Below are 19,523 nucleotides of genomic sequence, written 5' to 3'. Positions count from 1 at the left end.
TTTTTTTTTTTTTTTTGAAGACGTTCTCTTCATATGACCAGTTGCGATAGATGAAGGTAGGAAACGACGATTTTAACAAGGGAGAATTCGTCATTTAGACTTAAAATGAATTTCTTTTAGCTTCTTGGGTATTTCCAGACAATTTTAAGAGTTCCATTTCAATGAAGTCTTGTGATGAGCTACATGCAAGCTATCAACCAGAACTTTGACACAGAAAGACCTTTTCAATGCAATCTAAATATTTTACAAAATCTAATCTGACTCGACTTGATCCCATCTAACCCAGAATTGTACCATCTGATGTCTTATAATTAGCATAATTTAAATAATCAAATATTTTAAACATAAATAAAAAAAAGCGACGCATATCAGTCATCATCATAAGATTGTCAGTCCTAAGACTGGTTGGACACGCACCTCCACTGTTTCCTACCCTAAGCTTATCTTCGCATTTCCCTACAACTAGAACAACCCACATCCTTAACTATTTGCGAACAGTAATCTAATCTAGGTCTACCTCCACCCCTCCTAACTCCCGTTTCTGCCTCACATATTTCTCTGACTAGACCTTCATGCCTGAGGAGGTGTCCTACCAACCTATCTCACCTATTTCTTATTGACTTCCATAGAGTCCTCTGTTCTCCTACTCTTTCTAATACCTCTTCATTTCTAACCTTCCCTATCCAGGGTATCCTCATCATTTGGCGGTAACACCACATTTCGAACGCTTCTAACCTTCTCTTTTCCGCCGCGACCACTGTCCATGTTTCGCACCCGTACAACGCCGCATTCCAAACATACACCTTTAACAAAACTCGATATAAATTAGTATGGACGTTGCCCGCGGCTCAGCCCGCTTTAATGTCCTAAATACGTGTCAAAGATCATCGTCGACCACATAAAACTAATTTTTCTATCCCTCGGGAACACCATCTTTTTTCTGAAAAGAAGGTACCCTATGTCCTTTTCTGTATACCTGTTAATGTGTGTAGAAAATTTGATAATGATCGGTTGAGTAATTAAGACGTGAAATAGTAATATACAAACTCATTATATAATAGAGGTATGTTCAGTGGAGGATTATCCATAAGGCTTGCGAAGACCAGAAGTGATTACCATGTTATAACAACTTATTATTTGGGCTAGACGCAGGTACAAAGGAACAAGGAGTAATAGATGTAATTGTCCAGTGGCGTAGCTAGAATTTATTTTGTTCAATTTCAAATGGCCACACACATCACTATCCATCTATAAGAATAGGTTTTAAACCATCATAAAGTGGCGGACTCTGGCAATTTAGGTTTAGGGTGTACTTATTTCCATTTTACCAACATTCAGATTTAGTTGTTGAGTTTGTTTTAAAACAATACGAATTTAATAAATAGCGAGTTATTTGGGTATTACAGATATACGATTGAATTTTATTTGTAAGTAGGTTGCAGTAGGATACTCGTACGAGGGGAATTTTGCGAATTTATACTTACATGATGATTACAAACTAAACATATATTGGTAACATTATCTGGCATCCTCGAAGCAGACTGCGGGTGTGTTAAATAGGATTACCGACCCCACAGGGGCTCAGACATTTTAATCCGCCGTTGACCTGTGCCTTTCTAATATTTCTGAAAATCCGGTATTACGCATCGCCGATCTTTGCCTCTTTGCTTATTGCGAAATGGCTTCGATACCGTCAATTTTAATAAGTCCGTACTCCTGCTTCCAATATGTACTCGAAGAGAAATTCAATTTGAAGGGATTAAAGGTCATTTATATTGGGTAAAAAATGTTCAACTCTCAGCCCTTCCGTGTTGTGCATGGCGCCATATATTCATAATCAATAAAACCGATCACGTATTAATAAGACAACAATTTATAATTTTATTTTTGATTCGATCTTATCAATTAAATTCGAAAACAAAAGTTTCCACAGATTTTTTAAAAGCTATAAGTATTACCTTAAGTAAAACAAAAATACTGGTATGCAAGGGAAGGAAAAGTAGGGAAAGAGCGATTATAAAGATACGAGACGAAGAATTTGAAGTGGCCGATTTTTTAGGTATCTAGGAAGTCAGATAAGTCAGGACGGAAGGAGTAATAGGGATATAAAGCAGAGGATAGCGCAGATACCGTGGATAGAGAAGGTTAGAAATGATGAGGTATTAGAAAGAGTAAGAGAACAGAAGGCTCTGTGGAAGTCAATAAGAAATCGGCGAGATAGGTTGGTAGGACATCTTTTCAGGCATGAAGGTTTTGTCAGAAACATATTAGAGGCAGAAACAGGAGTTAGGACGGGTAGAGGTAGATTACTGTTCGCAAATAGTTAAGGATATGGGTTGCTCTAGCTTTAGGGAAATGCGAAGATTAGCGCAGGATAGGAGAGTGGAGGTGCGTGTCCAACCAGTCTTAGGACTGACGACCTAATGATGATGATGTATTACCTACACCTGTTTATGACAATTTTGTAATAAATTTAAGAATCTTTTCGAAAAACGTCTAACCTTAAAAATTAGCGCGTTATTTTATAACGAGAAAGAAAAAAGAAAATTGACGAATTAGAAAGAAACCACAAAATCTAAAAAATATGTTTTATTCCAGTTCGACTAATACATCGTCATCAGACACTGTGTCCTTTTCCTTGATAAATACACCTTTCACCTTTCCCTGTCTGGTAGTTGTTATTGAATTCTGCATTTTCATAGCCTCTGAAAAAGAAAAATTCAAAATACTTTCAGTAATAAATTTTGTATTTACTTATACACCCCGTATATTATAACAAATAAAGCTTAACTTGTTTGTATTTTGAAGCTAGGAAGCTTATAGAGTTGATAAATTAATTCTCAGTTCGGCTTACCAATGACGCATAATTCTTGACCTTCTGTCACAAAATCACCAACTTTGCAGGAAATGGTTTTGACAAGACCCGGCATTGGGGATTTAATTAATTTTGACGCATCCAGCTGGAGCTTCTGAGGCATCAGGTGCAACATGTCCCCAACCAATTTTGTAAACACTCGAATTTTATACGACGTACCTGCATATCTGGAAGGGAAAAACTTTTGACGCACTTTACCAATACAAAGAACACTTTTTTTACATTATATCCATTCAAACAATTTGGAGGGAGGCAGATGCCTAGAATTACGATGTCGAAAATCTTTAAAATAGTTTATTAAAGGAACTTTTAAACTTGATGGAATGCTTGTTATAATTACTGTTCACTTTTTTCAATTTAATTAAGAAGAGTGGCATGAGTTATCATACTTAGAATAAAAGTTGTTAAGAACGAACACCGCATGTGACGATCAATACAGCCACACCCGTGAAAGCTGTGATAATAAATCATACAGCGAATAATACAACGCGAACAGAGAACCTACGAGAAGTTTTAGGTTTTTTGGTGGAATTAAACACACTTTGCAAAAGTAAAATTACTGAATAAAACACAATTAAAACTTAACAAATTTTGGAAATAATCAGAAATGTTCAACGGCTGTATCTATAAATAGGTGCCCAGAATTCAATTGGATAATAACGGTATCAGAAAATACAAAATATTTGAGGACACTTTTCTTGAAGTTAGTTGACGTATGTCTATATATATGTTGATAGTCTTAAGCAGTTTGGGACCCGTTTAGTACCCATATATTAGGTATTGTTTTGAAGAACCATTATCTGTCATATGATACCTAAGCATCTTCAGAAGTTCCTCATGTAAAAATTGCGAATGCTAATTTTGCATTTCATTTATACAAATAACTCCTGAAGATCCTTTAAGGTCACAGTGTTATACTTCATTTACTTTCTCTAGCGATGTGCCCCTTTTAATGTCTTGGATGAGCGTTGGCAAGATCGTAGGTAGGGAGAAAAAAGCTCATTATACCCTCGACTCTGTTTCATACAGTACCTGCCAAAAGTTTTGTTCAATCATGAATAGTAGTGCGAGACGAAAACAAGCGTTAAAGCCTTTAATATATCTTCAAATATAAATAAAATCTCGTTAATATTTTCGGTAGTAATTGGTACCAGTAACAGCACATTTGAGCAATGCAATTGTAGTGGATATAATGGTCAATTTTTCCGTGCAGTACTGTACAGATTATACAGTCCTCACCGGTTAAGAGTTTGATCGAGAGTTGTCTCCTTTCTTTTCTGGCCTAGTGCTGTTCTTTTCTATTTTGCGCCGGTCAAGCTGAAGGTCACATCGCTACAGAAACTAAACGAAGTATAACCAAATTATTAATTTACAATAGTTGCTTACATGAATTCAAAATTTCCTACAGAATCTTTGGAAGCCAATTGTATCAGCATTTCTTCGTCATTAATAATGGTAGATAAAATCGGTTTGGCCAGATTAAGATCGCCTTCTAGTTTTAACTCCTTTCCACCAATTTCCACAAAGAATTTATTTTCTCTTCTCTTAACAACAACAGAAATATTTTTTTCAAGAAATGAGACGAGCAGTTCGCACGTATCGAACATTTTATCGTGTTTTTTCATTATTGGTACGTTTAAAAACATTCTGTTCCTCAACTGTTGTGTAATGTACAGCGCGGATGCTATAGCGACGAGCTTTTCCGTATCTCTTTCGTTAAGTGTTCTTCCCTTAAAGCCCTCGGGGTAAACCTGGGGCAGGTAGTTGGTGCTTATGTCGCCTTTGACGAACCTATTTTCGGTAAGGATGTCGCGGAGCAAAGGAATATTGTGAATAACGCCACGTATGACGTAGGAATCTAACGCGTTTATATTCCTTTTTATAGCTTCATCACGATCCTTGCCGTAGGTTATCAGTTTGCAAATCATCGGATCATAATATAGGCTGATTTCGCTACCCTCTTCGATTCCACTATCACAACGAACACCTGGCAGATGGGCTGGCTCTATATATTTATACAATCTACCTGAAAATGATAAAACTCACCTTACCAAACAGAATAAATTAATTTGTTTTTAAAACACAAATTAAAGGACATAATATCATTGCAAGTGTTTATTTATTTTTATACAATCTGATCAGTATTTCGGAATATTGAAAGGGTTACATCTGGAGGCACTATAGATATATAGAATGATTGAGAATAGTTGCCAGTTTGGCAGCTGCGTTATCTTATCGCCTTTCGTTATCGTAAGCGTCAACTGACGAAACACACATACCTATTCGCGACCTTTGTAACAGCTGATATGTAGACAAGTCAGTTGTACGTAATCATTAGTAATAATCTGCACTAGTTAGCGTTCAATTGGCAAAGTATTACCACAAAATACAAAAATAAATTGAGTGTAAAAATATCAAACAAAAACCAACGGTGCAATGGGAATGCACTACGCCATCACGCGAATATCTTTATCGTCCTCATTGCCGGAGCGAGTAAGGCTTTCGGTTAGGTCATTACCCTCATGTTTATGTATATCACTAAGTGGTGCGAGATGGCTCATTTCACTTCTTTTTTGCGTACCTTTTTCTCCCTCGATTTTTCTGAAGTATTGATCAGACATAGTGTACATGTTAACGGAAATGTGTGTAATTCGTTATTGTAAACATTTCCTAGGATGTGTGTGTATTAGCTAAAAAAATCTTTGAAACAATATGTTATAGATTTCCTAAATAGTCTCGGAATTGTATACTTTTCCTAGGAATTGTATACAATTCCTAGATTTCATACATTTCCCGTAACGTATATTTTACATGATATTGGACCATCGGTCCTTACAAGAAAAGTTCTCGATTTGTTCATCTTGATCTTGATATTAATCTCTTACGAGCATCTCATTTTTGATATTTCCTTGGTTTTCAAGACAATACAAGATCGATAGATTTATGACATCACGACCCTTGTGGCAGCTCTATTATCGGGGTACGATATGATATTTGTATTCTTAATATGTTTAATAAAATTCACTATTTGGATTATTTATTTTCATTCTGATTCTTAAAAGCGTAACAGCGAAGTCACCTCTTCTACGAAATCTCCTGTTTACTCGTAAAGGAGTCCTTTGATTATTATAATCATTTACCGTTTTGTAGAGACAGGGCCGGCCTTAGCCNTTACGAGCATCTCATTTTTGATATTTCCTTGGTTTTCAAGACAATACAAGATCGATAGATTTATGACATCACGACCCTTGTGGCAGCTCTATTATCGGGGTACGATATGATATTTGTATTCTTAATATGTTTAATAAAATTCACTATTTGGATTATTTATTTTCATTCTGATTCTTAAAAGCGTAACAGCGAAGATTTTGTACGACAATGGTACAAATAAAATTATTGTATGGATGTATTTTCGGACATTAGAAAGGTCGTATTTCATTTGTGACGTTTCTTAAAGTTTTATTTTAGTTACGAGGTAGTATTTACAAAATATATAATCCGCGAGTTAAGTCACTTCCAAAACGACGGACCTCAAAGAGGTCGTAAATTTTTATTGGATCGTTTGTTCCGACAATTTTCGAAAGTGCTGAACTAACAAGTCTAAAAATTGGAAAACAAAATAATAGCACATAAAAATCACCGTATATATACCTACTTTACGCACTCTGTTGAAGACTCAAGTTCCACTTACTGTTTACTTTTACGGTTACGACCTTTTCCGTTATAAAAATGAGAATATAAATTATATCGTAACGTTAATGTTTTCAGATTTAACACAATTCTTACACAATAAGGCCAAATATAAACAAAAAGGCCGTATACTTTATCTAGAAAAAAACTATTTTTTTCTGTTAATTTCCTAATATATCTAACCCAATAGTATTAACATTCCAATAATAAGTATAATTTTTCGTTGCTGTTATTAGAAGAATTCATTGATTCGGCCGCTAGGTTCAAATCTGTGGAAAATCGAGTAAGTTCAGCCGGAAAAAATGCTTTAATATGTTTATTGGAGAGATCATTTACCTTCTGTACATATATTACTTTAAGTATTAGTTATTGAAATAAAAGGAATATTAAATCACAATTAATGATAATGCAATTATCATACGTGTATATTAACATGTAGTCAGCACTAATTTTGTTTATACATTTTAAAACATTATCCAATAGTAATGTCATGTCAGCAGAAGATTAAATAATTAAGAGAGCTCTTACTCCTACCGTAAAGGGTTGTTACCTATTGTATATGTATACTCACATTATAAGAGAATATGTAACAACATTCTAATCATTCGTGTCTGCCACTTGAAATATTGTTTTAATTTTTTGCATCTACCTGATCATAATGCAGCCGAATTTAACATTTATTTTTGAGGGTTACGAAATCATTTTAACTGAATTTACCATTAAATCGGCCGAATTATTTACAATCGCTGTTCCAAAAGACAGTTTAGATAGTTAGTCAAAAATACAACAAAAAAACACAAAAGCCAACAAGTTTGTCAATTGGTTAATATAAAAAATACAAATGCACATGTATTAGGGAAATCAGTGCAGCATTATTACCTGTTTCCTTCAACGGTTTTTATTTTATATCAATTTAATGATTCACGATATTGACATGATGCAATACAAACATCAAAATTTAAAGTGCTTTCTATGGGATATGTTACTAATAAATAGATACAATTTACAAGTCATCGAATTAGGCTCATTTCGTCGCGTAAAATTCGAATATTATAAAGATTTATGCTCGCGAACGGTTAATTAAGACATTCAAAAAGGTTGTTAAAGGTATATGTTTGGAGCACGACGCCGTACGGGTGCAAAACATGGACAATGAGCGTGGCGGAAAAGAAAAGGTTAGAAGCGTTTGAAATGTGGTGTTACACGCGAATGATGAAGATACCGGATAGAGAAGGTTAGAAATGATGAGGTATTAGAAAGAGTGAGAGACTCTATGGAAGTCGATAAGAAATAGACGAGATAGGTTAGTACGACACCTTCTCAGGCATGAACGTCTAGTCAGAGACATTAGAGGCAGAAATGGAAGTTAGGATGGGTAGAGGTAGACCTAGATTAGATTAGTGTTCGCAAATAGTTAAGGATATGGGTTGTTCTAGCTTTAGGGAAATGCGAAGATTAGCGTAAGACAGGAAAGAGTGGAGGTGGTGTCCAACCAGTCTTAGGACTGACGACCTTATGTTGATGATGATGATGACTAGAAACTGCTAATAACTCACCAATGCTGGGTAAACCAAAATTTTTGTACGGGTCTTCAGCGTATACTCTGCTTTCTAGTGCCCAACCGTTAATTTTAATATCATGTTGTTTTATATTTAACGGATGCCCTTTAGCAACTTTTAGCATTTGTTGAACAAGATCGACACCTGTAATACTTTCTGTAATTGGATGTTCAACTTGCAGTCTGGTGTTCATCTCCAAGAAATAAAATTTTCGATTACTGTCGACTAAAAATTCCACTGTACCAGCTGTAAAAGAAAATAATCATTTAACAAATAAAATTCCCATTCAGTTTGACTTTTTATGAACAAAATATTGTCTGTAACTCATGTATATATTTATAGATATTTGTATTACAAAAATGGTAAAATTAAACCGGCAAAATACTTTAAAACCAACAAAAGAAAATTCGCTTTAAGAAGAGGGTTTTCTTTGTAATGCATTATTAAAATATAGATGTTCAGTCTGCTTAACCAAAGCAAGCGGGGAAATACTTTAATCTAAAAATAACTTCGTCTTGAGAATTGAAAAGGACTTGTTCCATATGTAGAAAATGCTTGTTAACCGTTTTAAATCGTTCTCTTTTACCCTTTATGCTCGTTGAGCAACCCCTTTATTGTAGACTGTTGTTATGCCTTATTCGAACTTCATTAAAGCGAACGAATAATAAATAACGAAATTCTAGTCTTGCGAATACAATTTGAGCTGTCCTGGACAATTTTGCAGATTTTACTGTAATATTTACCTGAAGAATACCCTAGCTTTTTACATAAAGCTACAGCTTGTTCGCCCATCAATCTTCTTGTTTCTTGGTCCAAAAAGGTACTGTAACACACAAATTTGTTTTATATTAGTCCCTCTAATGATCTTAGGTAATCTCAATTTTAGTAAAGTTAAATTGTGACATTGGGTCTCGGTAGATATTTAAGAAATCTTAATATGCATATCTACAGGATGTAACAAAAATAAGTGCGGAGCATATAGGAGGTGATAGGGCACAATAAAATAAAAAGATTTAGTAAATGTTTGTCCGAAAGTTCACTATTTTCAAGTAAAACGTAGTTGAAAGTACATTGGTAAAGAAATACTACTTATAACGCCGCACTCAATCAGCTGGTGTAGTATTTGTTTTGTATTTTTTTGCTCATGTATTGTTTATTTCTTACATTAAATTAAGGGTGATTCAGGCTGTTTATGTTAAAATCCAACCTATAGTAGCCATTTATTCTTTTAATGTTTAAACCATGCATGAAGCAATCAATGTGCAGTTCAATAAACCGATTCTGCAATACAACATTGATTAATGGAGTAGGTCAGTATATTACTGTAGAACAGTTGTTGTTACAATAATGTGACATGATACTTATTTACAGGTTTGATCCGTATCGCTGCTGTACGGACGAAATTCTTGATTTTAATAAAGATAGTCTCCAAAACAATACCTATACGCGAAATAGTAGGAAACGTTAGTCCCTCTAATGTGCCAGTGTGGCAAATTTTAAAGGAATAGTTGCTGCATCTCTATCATTTGCAGCAAGTGCAAGCCTTACTTGAAATTGATTTTTAGCTGCGTCTGGATTTCTTTCGAAAGAAGAGTGCTGCATGGCCTATTTTTTCTCATAGGATGTTGTTCACAGACCAATTTGTTTCACGCAAGACGAAGTTTTGAATTTTATAATAATCAGTTACTTCTACAGGATTAGGTACTTTTGTAATTTTTATCATTATTATAATATTGTCTTCAGCCCGAAGATTGGTTGGACATGCACCCCCATTCCTCTCTATCTTGAGTCAGTCTTCGCATTTCTCTTCTTATTTATGAACAGCAATCTAAGTTTAAGTCTACCGCAACCACTGTTAACTCCTGCTTCTGCTTTTAGTGTCTCTTTAACGATCTCTTTACGTTTGAGGTGTCTTACTAACCTATCTAGCCTCTTTCTTATTGATTTTCATAATGCCCTCTGTTCTTCTACTCTTTCTAATGCCTCCTCATTCTATCCACGACATTTTTAACATCCCCTTATAAAACTACATCTGACATGTTTATAATATTGTTTAAATACATAAAAAATAAAATGTCGACCAGTTGGAATTTATGTCCAGTTTCCTTAACTAAATTCATTGAATCATTAGTTTGTAATTTGTTTCTTATTTTTCTCTTACGATTAATTACTGTAATATATTTCATTATGAGTGCATCAAGAAATACCTTTTTAGTAGACACCTACAACATGACTATGCTCTTTTTCTTACCTGGGTGCCTCCTCTATAACTTTTTGATTCCTCCTCTGTATGCTACATTCTCGTTCGTACAAATAAATAGCATTGCCGTATTTGTCTCCCAACACTTGTATTTCTATATGCCGAGGATTATCGATGAATTTCTCCACCAGCATTCGACTGTCACCGAAACTAGACAGCGCTTCTTGCGTTGACAATCGGAAACCCTCTCTAAAAACAAAAAGTAAAGTGCAAGCAATATATCTCTTCTCTGCGGATTTCAACACACGTTTACATCACACACTTGTGCTTCTACATCTAAAAATTCCGTGTCATGAGGCAACAACATTGGCGAACTAGAAAATTGTTTGGTTTTCATTTCATGTATATATTAGGTTGATACAACATTTCATACATTCATAAAACAAACGGAAGAAATAGAGACAATATCATCATCATAAGGTCGTCAGTCCTAAGACTGGTTTGACACGCACATTCATTCTTTCCTATCCTGAGCTAATATTTGCATTTTCCTAAAACTAGAATACCCTACATCCCTAACTATTTGTGAACAGTAATCTAATGTAGGTCTACCTCTACTCCTCCTAACTCTTGTTTCTGCCTCTAATAGACCTTCATGCCTGAGAAGGTGTCTTACCAATCTATCGCGCCTATTTCCTAGTGACTTCCATAGAGTCCTCTGTTCTCTTATTGTTTCTAATACCTCTTCATTTCTGACCTTTTCTATATCCACGGTATCCTCATTATTCGCCTGTAACACCACATTTCGAACACTTCTAATTTTTTCTTTCCCGCCCCGCCCACCGTCCATGTTTCGCACCCGTATAGCTTCATTATTACTATTATTTATTGTCATACAATACTGTTTTATCAATCCCGCTTCCATTTTATTTAAAGCTATCTTTAACTTCCCCTTGCTAGATGCTAATACTGCTATATTATCTGCAAATCTAAGCATACTAATCTTTTGCTCCTGTATATCTATCCCTACAGTTGCACTGCCTTTAATGATGTTGATTGCGTCTTCGATGTATAGATTAGAAAGTAGAGGTAACAGTGTGGATTCCTGTCTGACTCCCTTCCTAATATCTACTTCTCTACGTTGCAGACCCAGCTCTATAACTGTCTGTTGCTCTTTATACAATACAAACTAGTCTCTTCTATCTCTGTAACTCATCCCTACATTTTTAAGTATATTTAACATCTTGTCCCATTTAACATTGTCAAAGGCCTTTTCTAAATCTACAAATCCTATGTACGCACTCTTTCCTTTCTATATCGGTTTCTCTGTTGTTACCCGTAAAGCTAGAATGGCCTCTCGCGTTCCTCTATTTCTTCTAAACCCAAATTGATCTACCCCTAATAGTTTTTCCGCGTTTTTTTCCATCTTCTTCTGTACAATTCTAGTTAACATTTTTGACGCATGAGAAGTTTAGCTAATTGTTCTAAATGTTTTCAAAAATTTTAGTTTAATACCTGGCTTCGTCATCATTTCTGGCAAGCCTCATTCCCTTCCCGCCTCCACCCGCGGAAGCTTTGATCATCACAGGATACCCTATAGATTTGGATATCTCAACACAATGCTCGGCATCTTTTATAATCCCATCAAATCCAGGGATGGTATTCACTCCGGCAGCCATCGCTAACCTCTTCGACTCTAATTTATCTCCCATTCCATTTATTGCTTCAGCGGATGGACCTACGAAGGTTATGTTCTCGCCCTCCTGAAATCCTTAGAGCATTCCAGAATAATTAGCCGAGTAAATATAGCATGCGACCTACCAATAGTTGAACAAAAGATGAATTTTCGGATAGAAACCCGTAACCAGGATGCACTGCTTGAGCACCAGATTTTCTCACGGCATCTATTATTTTGGCAACGTCCAAGTAGGAGTCCTTAGCAGGCGCAGGGCCTATGAAGATTGACTCGTCTGCCATTTTAACATGTTTCTGTAAAAAGACTACAGTATTCTTTTTGACGTGACAACGTCTTATAATTCGATGGATGCACGCACGAAAAAATATGACTCATGCGGTGTTACCTCGGTCTGAGGCGTTCCATTTAAGGCTTGAAGTGCAAGCGAGAGCGCGGAACGAGCGACAAAGAGGCACAATAGGCCTCCGCGTTCGGCAGCGTTCGACATCTGTCTCTCTCCTACTTGAGTGAGCGATGCGTCCGCGTGGACATGTTTTCGTCAAGTATGAAGTGCAGTGAAAAGTGAATGTGGTGTCAATTGTTTATAGCAACGATAATTGCGGCGATAGAGGTAATGATTCTTTCGATATTAAATATATGTTCAGTGATATATTGTCGATTTGAAGCTAGAGTTACAAAAATTTTAATGATGTTTAAAAGTTGTAAATAAATGTATCGTAAACAGACAAAGGAACGTTGTCAGTATCTCAGAATCTCTTGAGCGTTACCGAGCGGCATGGCCTAGAGGTTTAGACCATTGCTTAGCATTCGGGAGGACGTCGGTTCGATTCCGTGTCCGTCATCTGCCTTGGTCAAAGTTTTTCTGTGGTTTCCTTGGATCACTTAGGCAAATGCTGAGGCAGTAATATTCCACAGATAATCTTTCATTCTCTTCTGTCTTCATTTCGTCCGTCTCATCTTTCTCACCCGAACCACCATCCACCCATTCCCACGATTCCTGAAAAGAGGCTGAAGAGGGTCTTCCGCCCTAGTCCGGAGCGACTGTTCGCAGATCAGTATTACTGGATGATGGGAATGAAACACCCAAGTCTTTTTTTAGTGTTCGACATGGTCATCAGAACAAAATCACCGGCTTCGCTTGAGACATTAGAACAAAATACAGATCGTACCTAAAACGTGTTGAAAATTCTAGCAATGTAGTTCTTTTTTGCAATCCAATTGCGTTTCTTTATTTATACATAAGAACGGCATCCAAAAGCCTGTAAAAATGTAAGGAACGTTTCCATACAAACGCAAACATTTGTTATTGAAAAAGAAATCCTTTTAGCGCAAGAAAGCGGAGTCTTTTTGGAACAAAAACTGTTGACTTCCTGCTGAAAACAAATTCACGGCTCTTGGAAGCATTGTTTTCAACCGTTCCTTCGTGTTTAACAAAAAAGAGCTCGGCTTCGAGAAAAAGAAAAAGCTTCCTGCCAACGAGATTTAAAATGCCTTTTTCTAACGGGAAGCGTACGTTGAATAACTGCACAACAAAATGCCTCTAAATTAAATATAACATTCTTCAGTTTGCCATATAAATACACAATTTTTCTAACTAAAAATGAGAATTGTACTGCAAAGAAGAATAGTATATTGCGTACCTATATGAAATAAAAGCGGTAGCAGAGTTGCAGAATATCTAAAGATTTTTTTATGTAATCGGTCGCTGTGGAGACTTGGAGGTTTAATCTTCGCCTGGACTAAAGATATTTCCGATGAAACGTCTGGACGTAGCAATTCATTCAGACCACAGTTCTTCAGTCCGAATTATAATTCTATTTAAGCTAATGATGTTATATTCCCATATTCATTACTTAACAATTAGTTTTTAGTTTATTTTTTTGCCTGATTGTCTAAGATAAAGGAAATTTTCTAATAGCACTTGAAATAAATTAAAGGTCGCAAAAATTCACGTTTTTTGAAATTATTGAAATAATTCAGCAAATTCGAATTAGTCACAATCGAATCTTATATTTTAAAAATTTAAGGAAAGTTTGGTCAACTTTGACGCCCCCTTGTGAAAAAAGTAGATAGCTATGGAGTCAAAGAACGTTTCATTGAAACACCATTTAGGGGCACCAACTGCAATATTCTCAGATGGCCTGCTTCGAACGACAAATCTATAATACAGTAATTTCTCTTCTTTAGTAAATAAACTATAAAATGCGAGTGAAAGGGAGCTTTTATTAACAGATCAGAGAGTGTGGCAAATTAAAAATAAAGTTACATATTTGCCAAATAAAACTAAAATAAAAAAGCGAATAGACGAAAACCAAAAGTTAATTTGCAACTGAAGGTCATAACTAGGATTGCCACCCTTTTTTATACAAATAAAGTATATTGGTTATTAAAGGTCGAAAAAAAAGTACGTTGTGTCAAAATAAAGTACGATTTTTTTTATTTTATTATTTTTCTTAGAACATTTAGCAGTATTTAACAAACAATTTTCACTGCTAAACAGCTAAACAGTATCTTTGCAGTCTATATTTAGGTTGAAGTAAATAAGTAATTTATTTCTTATCAGATTCAGAAACGCTTTCTTTTGTTTATTTCGCCATATACTATTCATTACAGAAAAAACCCTCTCTGTAATTGCTGACGTGATGGGAATCGACAGTAAACACGAAATTAATTTATACAACATTGTCAATCGTATTAAATGTAACACCTGCTGCCATTTTTGTGCAGAAGATAATTCTGCAAAACTTTTAGAACTGTCTATCGGACTATATATTTTTTTTAATAAAGAAAACCCATATTTACATGAAGGTTTTGCATATTTAAATTTTCGTCTCTATTAAATCGCAAATTAATCAAGTAAGGCTAGGTCAAGGAGATGAAGGGTCGTTAAAATTATGTACAAGGTTGATACAACCCCCTGCTTAACCTCGATCCAATCTTACATGAAATATTTCCGTTGACAACTTTTAAACAATTCCTCCACCCCTCCCTCCCAGTCTTGGAGAAGATCGAGGGTACAAGGGGAAGGGGATTGGTTAAACCTACCACGTATTTTTTATTACACGCACACATTCATCGACGCACTTCCTCACACTGACATAATCTTACTTAAATGATTTGCGAGATATCGATAAATTAGTAATCCAGCAAATATTTCATGAAAGATTCGATCGGGGGTGAGAGGGGGAGGGGGTTTCTTAAACATTGCGCATATTTTTACAACATCCCCTTACTTCTTCCCATCGCCTTGCCGAACCCTACGCTAGCGATAAATTAGTTATTCCGTAAATATTTCATGTAAGATTACATCGGGGCTGAGATGGACAGGGGGCTGTGTAAGCATTCCGCATATTTTTACAACCCCACCTCACCTCCTCCCACCACCTAACCGAACCTTGTTGAGCGTTAATTTATGTTAAGTCATTAGAAAATTTTCTATCAATCAAGTCATGAGAAATATGATATTTTCGTGCACATTTTTGTTCTTTTGTTGTATAGAGTATAATTACCATAAATACTGTACAATTGGGATCCGTCAAATGGGCATACACCATCTGGTGGCAAAATTTATAACTCGAATGAGGAAAAAATTTACATAGGAACTGTGCACGCAAATTGTAAAATTGTTTATTAAAATAATAAAACACGTTAAAAAGGTTAAAAAATTTTTGATGATGGAGTCGACGAAGTTTTCTTCTAAAGTTAAATCAAATAAAAAGTTAATATGTTCAGTGAAAAGCTGCAATAGCACTTCAGACATAGATCTTCACTCTTCACCTACATTAACTACTTTCCAATAAAAACTAACCGTTTTATATATGTAAAAAATATATTCGGAAAATTAGAGAAAAAAGTAAACTAATAGAAGCTTGGATGAAAGCAGTAGGTATCAAAGAAGTGAATTCCGGAATAAAAATTTGTTCACGTCATTTTAATGCACATGATTATATTTCAGCAAGTATTTACCATCAGCCATAACCTTAATATTTAAAACTAGAATCATACTAAAATTATAAAGTGAGAAATTATTTATTCCTGTGTAATTGATTTAACACAATTCTAATGATACGATATAAGTATTTTGAGGTTAAGAACCTACCTGCTGCAATACAACAAAGTTGCAATAATGTGTTTGCAACGTTCTCTTAAATCGGCTTTGCACGTGCAAGTCATTGATATGATATTGCTTAAATCACCCAGAATCACCTCACCAATTATATAACGTGAATCACTTTTTAAATCCGAAGTTTGTAAAAAGTAGGCAGTAAACTTGACGGAATTTGAAGGCTAGCTTCCGGATTTGTTATTTCCGAATTTTATAATGTGATTGGCATTAAAAACTCGCTCACCTTCAACGAAATTTCCTTTCCGAGGCTTTGTGCCAGCCCAATCACATATTGTGTCGATATTTGTCATTTTATCGTAATTTAAAAACTTGGAAATTGCACGGTACACTACAGGAACTACGATAAATTTTCCCTAATCGGCGCCATGTTTTTAGGCTTCTCCCATTTGACGGATCCCAATAGTAGATATATAATAAAATATGGGTGGCAACCCTAGTTGAAATCGACAATTTAGTATTATAGTTATATTAATACTAGGAGTAGGTATGCGTGAGTATACATAAGTATATTGAAACAACTTCGTGTCAACAATATAACATAATTGTGATTTTTTTTGAACCAACTAATTAAACACTTCGGACAGATAAAACCTGGAGTTGTGACTTAAACGTTAATAATGGATTGTGGTCAAAGATATTCCAATAAAAAATTGATTTTTAGCATTATCGAGATGAGAAACTACCCAATTAAATTCATATTAAAGAAAAACTACTCATTTTATTACCGAATGAATATCAGCTTCGGAAAAAACAGCTACAGTTTTAATTCCCATCCTTTTTGCTGTACTTATGATCCTGCATGCAATTTCTCCTCTGTTGGCTATGAGTATTTTATCAAATGTTGGATCTTTGTTTTCGACATCAACTGTATATATCCCTCTACGATGTAGAAAAGATGTTGAAGCTGATTGAAGCACCTATAGATTTAATATTAAATTATTACCAAATAATCAGCATTCTTCAAATCAATATTGTTTAATTTCTGTATTTTACAAGACAATTTTATTTAAAAATACGTATATATGTCATAAAAACAATATAAAACAAATATTATTTCGTTTATATTAATAAAGTATCTATCTTCAGACATAAATAACGTTAATTGTTGTTTTAATTAATCATTTATCAAGTAAATGTGGCGATTCCTTTTAAATTATTGGTTTGAAATGTGTTAATGATAAAAATATTTTTGATTATATGTAAGCACTTACATTTTTCTTATGTATCCTAAATTGTCCACGAAGCACTACACAAACTATAGAATTTAGACTAGTCATATTTACTGTATTTGTACAATTTCAAAATGAAAAATAACTGAGTGAATGCAATAAAAATTAATGGGTGTTGCTATCGGATTTGGATAAAGATTTTCAAAAGTAATCTACGATGTTTAATTAAATGACTCAAATTTTTAAAAAGTTAATAGCACCAGCCGTAACTTATTCGATTTAAGAAAGATGAAGATACTGCAGCAGTTCTATTAAAGACAATCCAAATGTTGTTATCATATGTTTACGAACATATTCATTACGTTTGGGATTATGAAATTCTTATCAGACTGTTTCTAGTTTAACACAGAAAGCCGTACAAATAAATAACGACAATATACATGAACGTTATATCGTCAACGGTAAATAAAAATAAAAGTTGATCATTAGGAGATATTTTGAAATATCTCTGTATAATTAATAGTTAAATCTAATCCATCAAATGATATTTGTGTACTAATTCATTCTAAACACGAATACAATTTCAATAATTCAATCCTAACCATCTATAGCAGGTGAGACACTGAAGATGTCGTTAGCTAACAATCACGAAACGTGTGCAAAATGGAATGCACTACTTATACAACATAGGTACACTAGTGGTGAATTTAGAACCGAATATAGGAATATGCTATCATATGCAATAAACACAGGGTGACGTTATTTTTTGAGAAATACAATTGGTATAAGAAAAATCGTACCTACAATTATTTTCAGTCATATTTTCATATAAATAATAAAGTAATATGTCCAACAAATGCATTTCAAAAATTTTGAGATTTTGAATTTTTTGTAGTGTTAATTCAATGTATTAGTAAATTAATTCTTTGAATTCATTTTTCCCACTATAGATAACCTCAAATTAATGAAGAAAAATTGTTCTCTGATATAATTGTTGCTGCTGTCAAAAACCCAGTCTCCTGGTTTTACGCACCAGCACTCATTAATTTGAGGTGCTACGCTTTGTTTAAAAGATTTTGAAAGGTTAGTTTAGTGAGTTCTTAGTGAAGCAGATTATATTTTTAGATACACGTGGTTGAAAAATATATGTATATTCCATACAATTTCACCAAATGGTGTTGTACCCGTGGGCATAAAAAGAAAAGATGCCAACATAGAAATAGTTGCATAGTTTCTATATAAGATAAACCATCAAAATTCAACTTTCCTGCTAAATTCTCTTTGCTTGTTTATTTAACTTTAATTCATCTATGGTAAAATACCTACGTATTAGGTAATTAATGTTCACACAATTTTAATGCAAAATATTCACTAAATTACTTCATATATACGTTTTATCAAATTTCGTCATTTTGTTGATTGCACAAAAGCCAACAATTAATCTTTAACAATTTATTTTCCTTTTAATTAATTTGTTTTAATCTATTAGATAATAATTATCATAATTAATGTGTCATAAACTGTATGTATGTTAATACATCACTGTTAATTAGTAAATATTAAAAATTGCAATAAACTCACATATTCTACATTTCGTAATAAAGTTGTTTTTGCTGAACATCGATTTATCTATGCAATGTTTATATGATTACAGAAACTTAAATTATAAATCAACTTAAAATTGAATTGACTAGACTATAACTTGACCATTCCTAAGGATGTAAATAGAAGTTTATATAATGTCTCTTCAAAATTATTATTACTAGTAGATAAAGTATTAAATATAGGTAGTTGTCAGAAAGGTATGCTAACAGCGGCTTCTGATTCAAATATGCTGCAAAGAACTTTTTTTGTGGAACTTCGGGAGTTAATGTGAAAAAAAGTTACTTTTATACAAAAAATAGTAAATAATTAATTGTACGAAATGCCTACAAAATTTGATTTGGTGACATTAGAAATTAGCAGTGAAGCAAAAAACACAATAGATATAAAAAATCTATCAAAAAATAATAAAACTGTCATTTTTACTGCATATAAAAAAAACTAATATTTTTTTGCACATTTCATGTTTAATTATTAAAACTTAAACGCCAAGGAAGTTAGTTAATTTTTTTTTTGTGTTAATTTCCTGTCATGACTAGTATTTAAGTCAAGCTAATTCAAGAAAAAATAGACCATTCAATTCGCTTTACAATGAGCTTTATTATT

General features: G+C 34.0%; 1 protein-coding gene across 1 annotated transcript; it reads right to left on the bottom strand.

Moving 5' to 3' along the window:
• Positions 1-2,574: 2,574 nt before the first annotated feature.
• Positions 2,575-17,672, bottom strand: LOC108735140 (propionyl-CoA carboxylase alpha chain, mitochondrial-like). Its single transcript, XM_018466974.1, has 10 exons — positions 17,358-17,672; positions 16,872-17,063; positions 12,146-12,313; positions 11,840-12,087; positions 10,376-10,573; positions 8,868-8,947; positions 8,122-8,370; positions 4,262-4,901; positions 2,855-3,042; positions 2,575-2,705 (listed from the first exon to the last, which is right to left on the bottom strand). Exons 1-10 carry the CDS (start codon positions 17,421-17,423, stop codon positions 2,590-2,592), a joined length of 2,145 nt encoding a protein of 714 aa, XP_018322476.1. The 5' UTR covers positions 17,424-17,672; the 3' UTR covers positions 2,575-2,589.
• Between the last annotated feature and the right edge of the window lie 1,851 nt (positions 17,673-19,523).

Source organism: Agrilus planipennis, unplaced genomic scaffold, assembly GCF_000699045.2.
Source record: "Agrilus planipennis isolate EAB-ADULT unplaced genomic scaffold, Apla_2.0 scaffold115, whole genome shotgun sequence".
In the NCBI taxonomy this organism is placed as follows: Eukaryota; Metazoa; Arthropoda; class Insecta; order Coleoptera; family Buprestidae; genus Agrilus; species Agrilus planipennis.
Note: the sequence above shows the minus strand (reverse complement) of the source record. Positions and strands in the feature narration are given on the sequence as shown.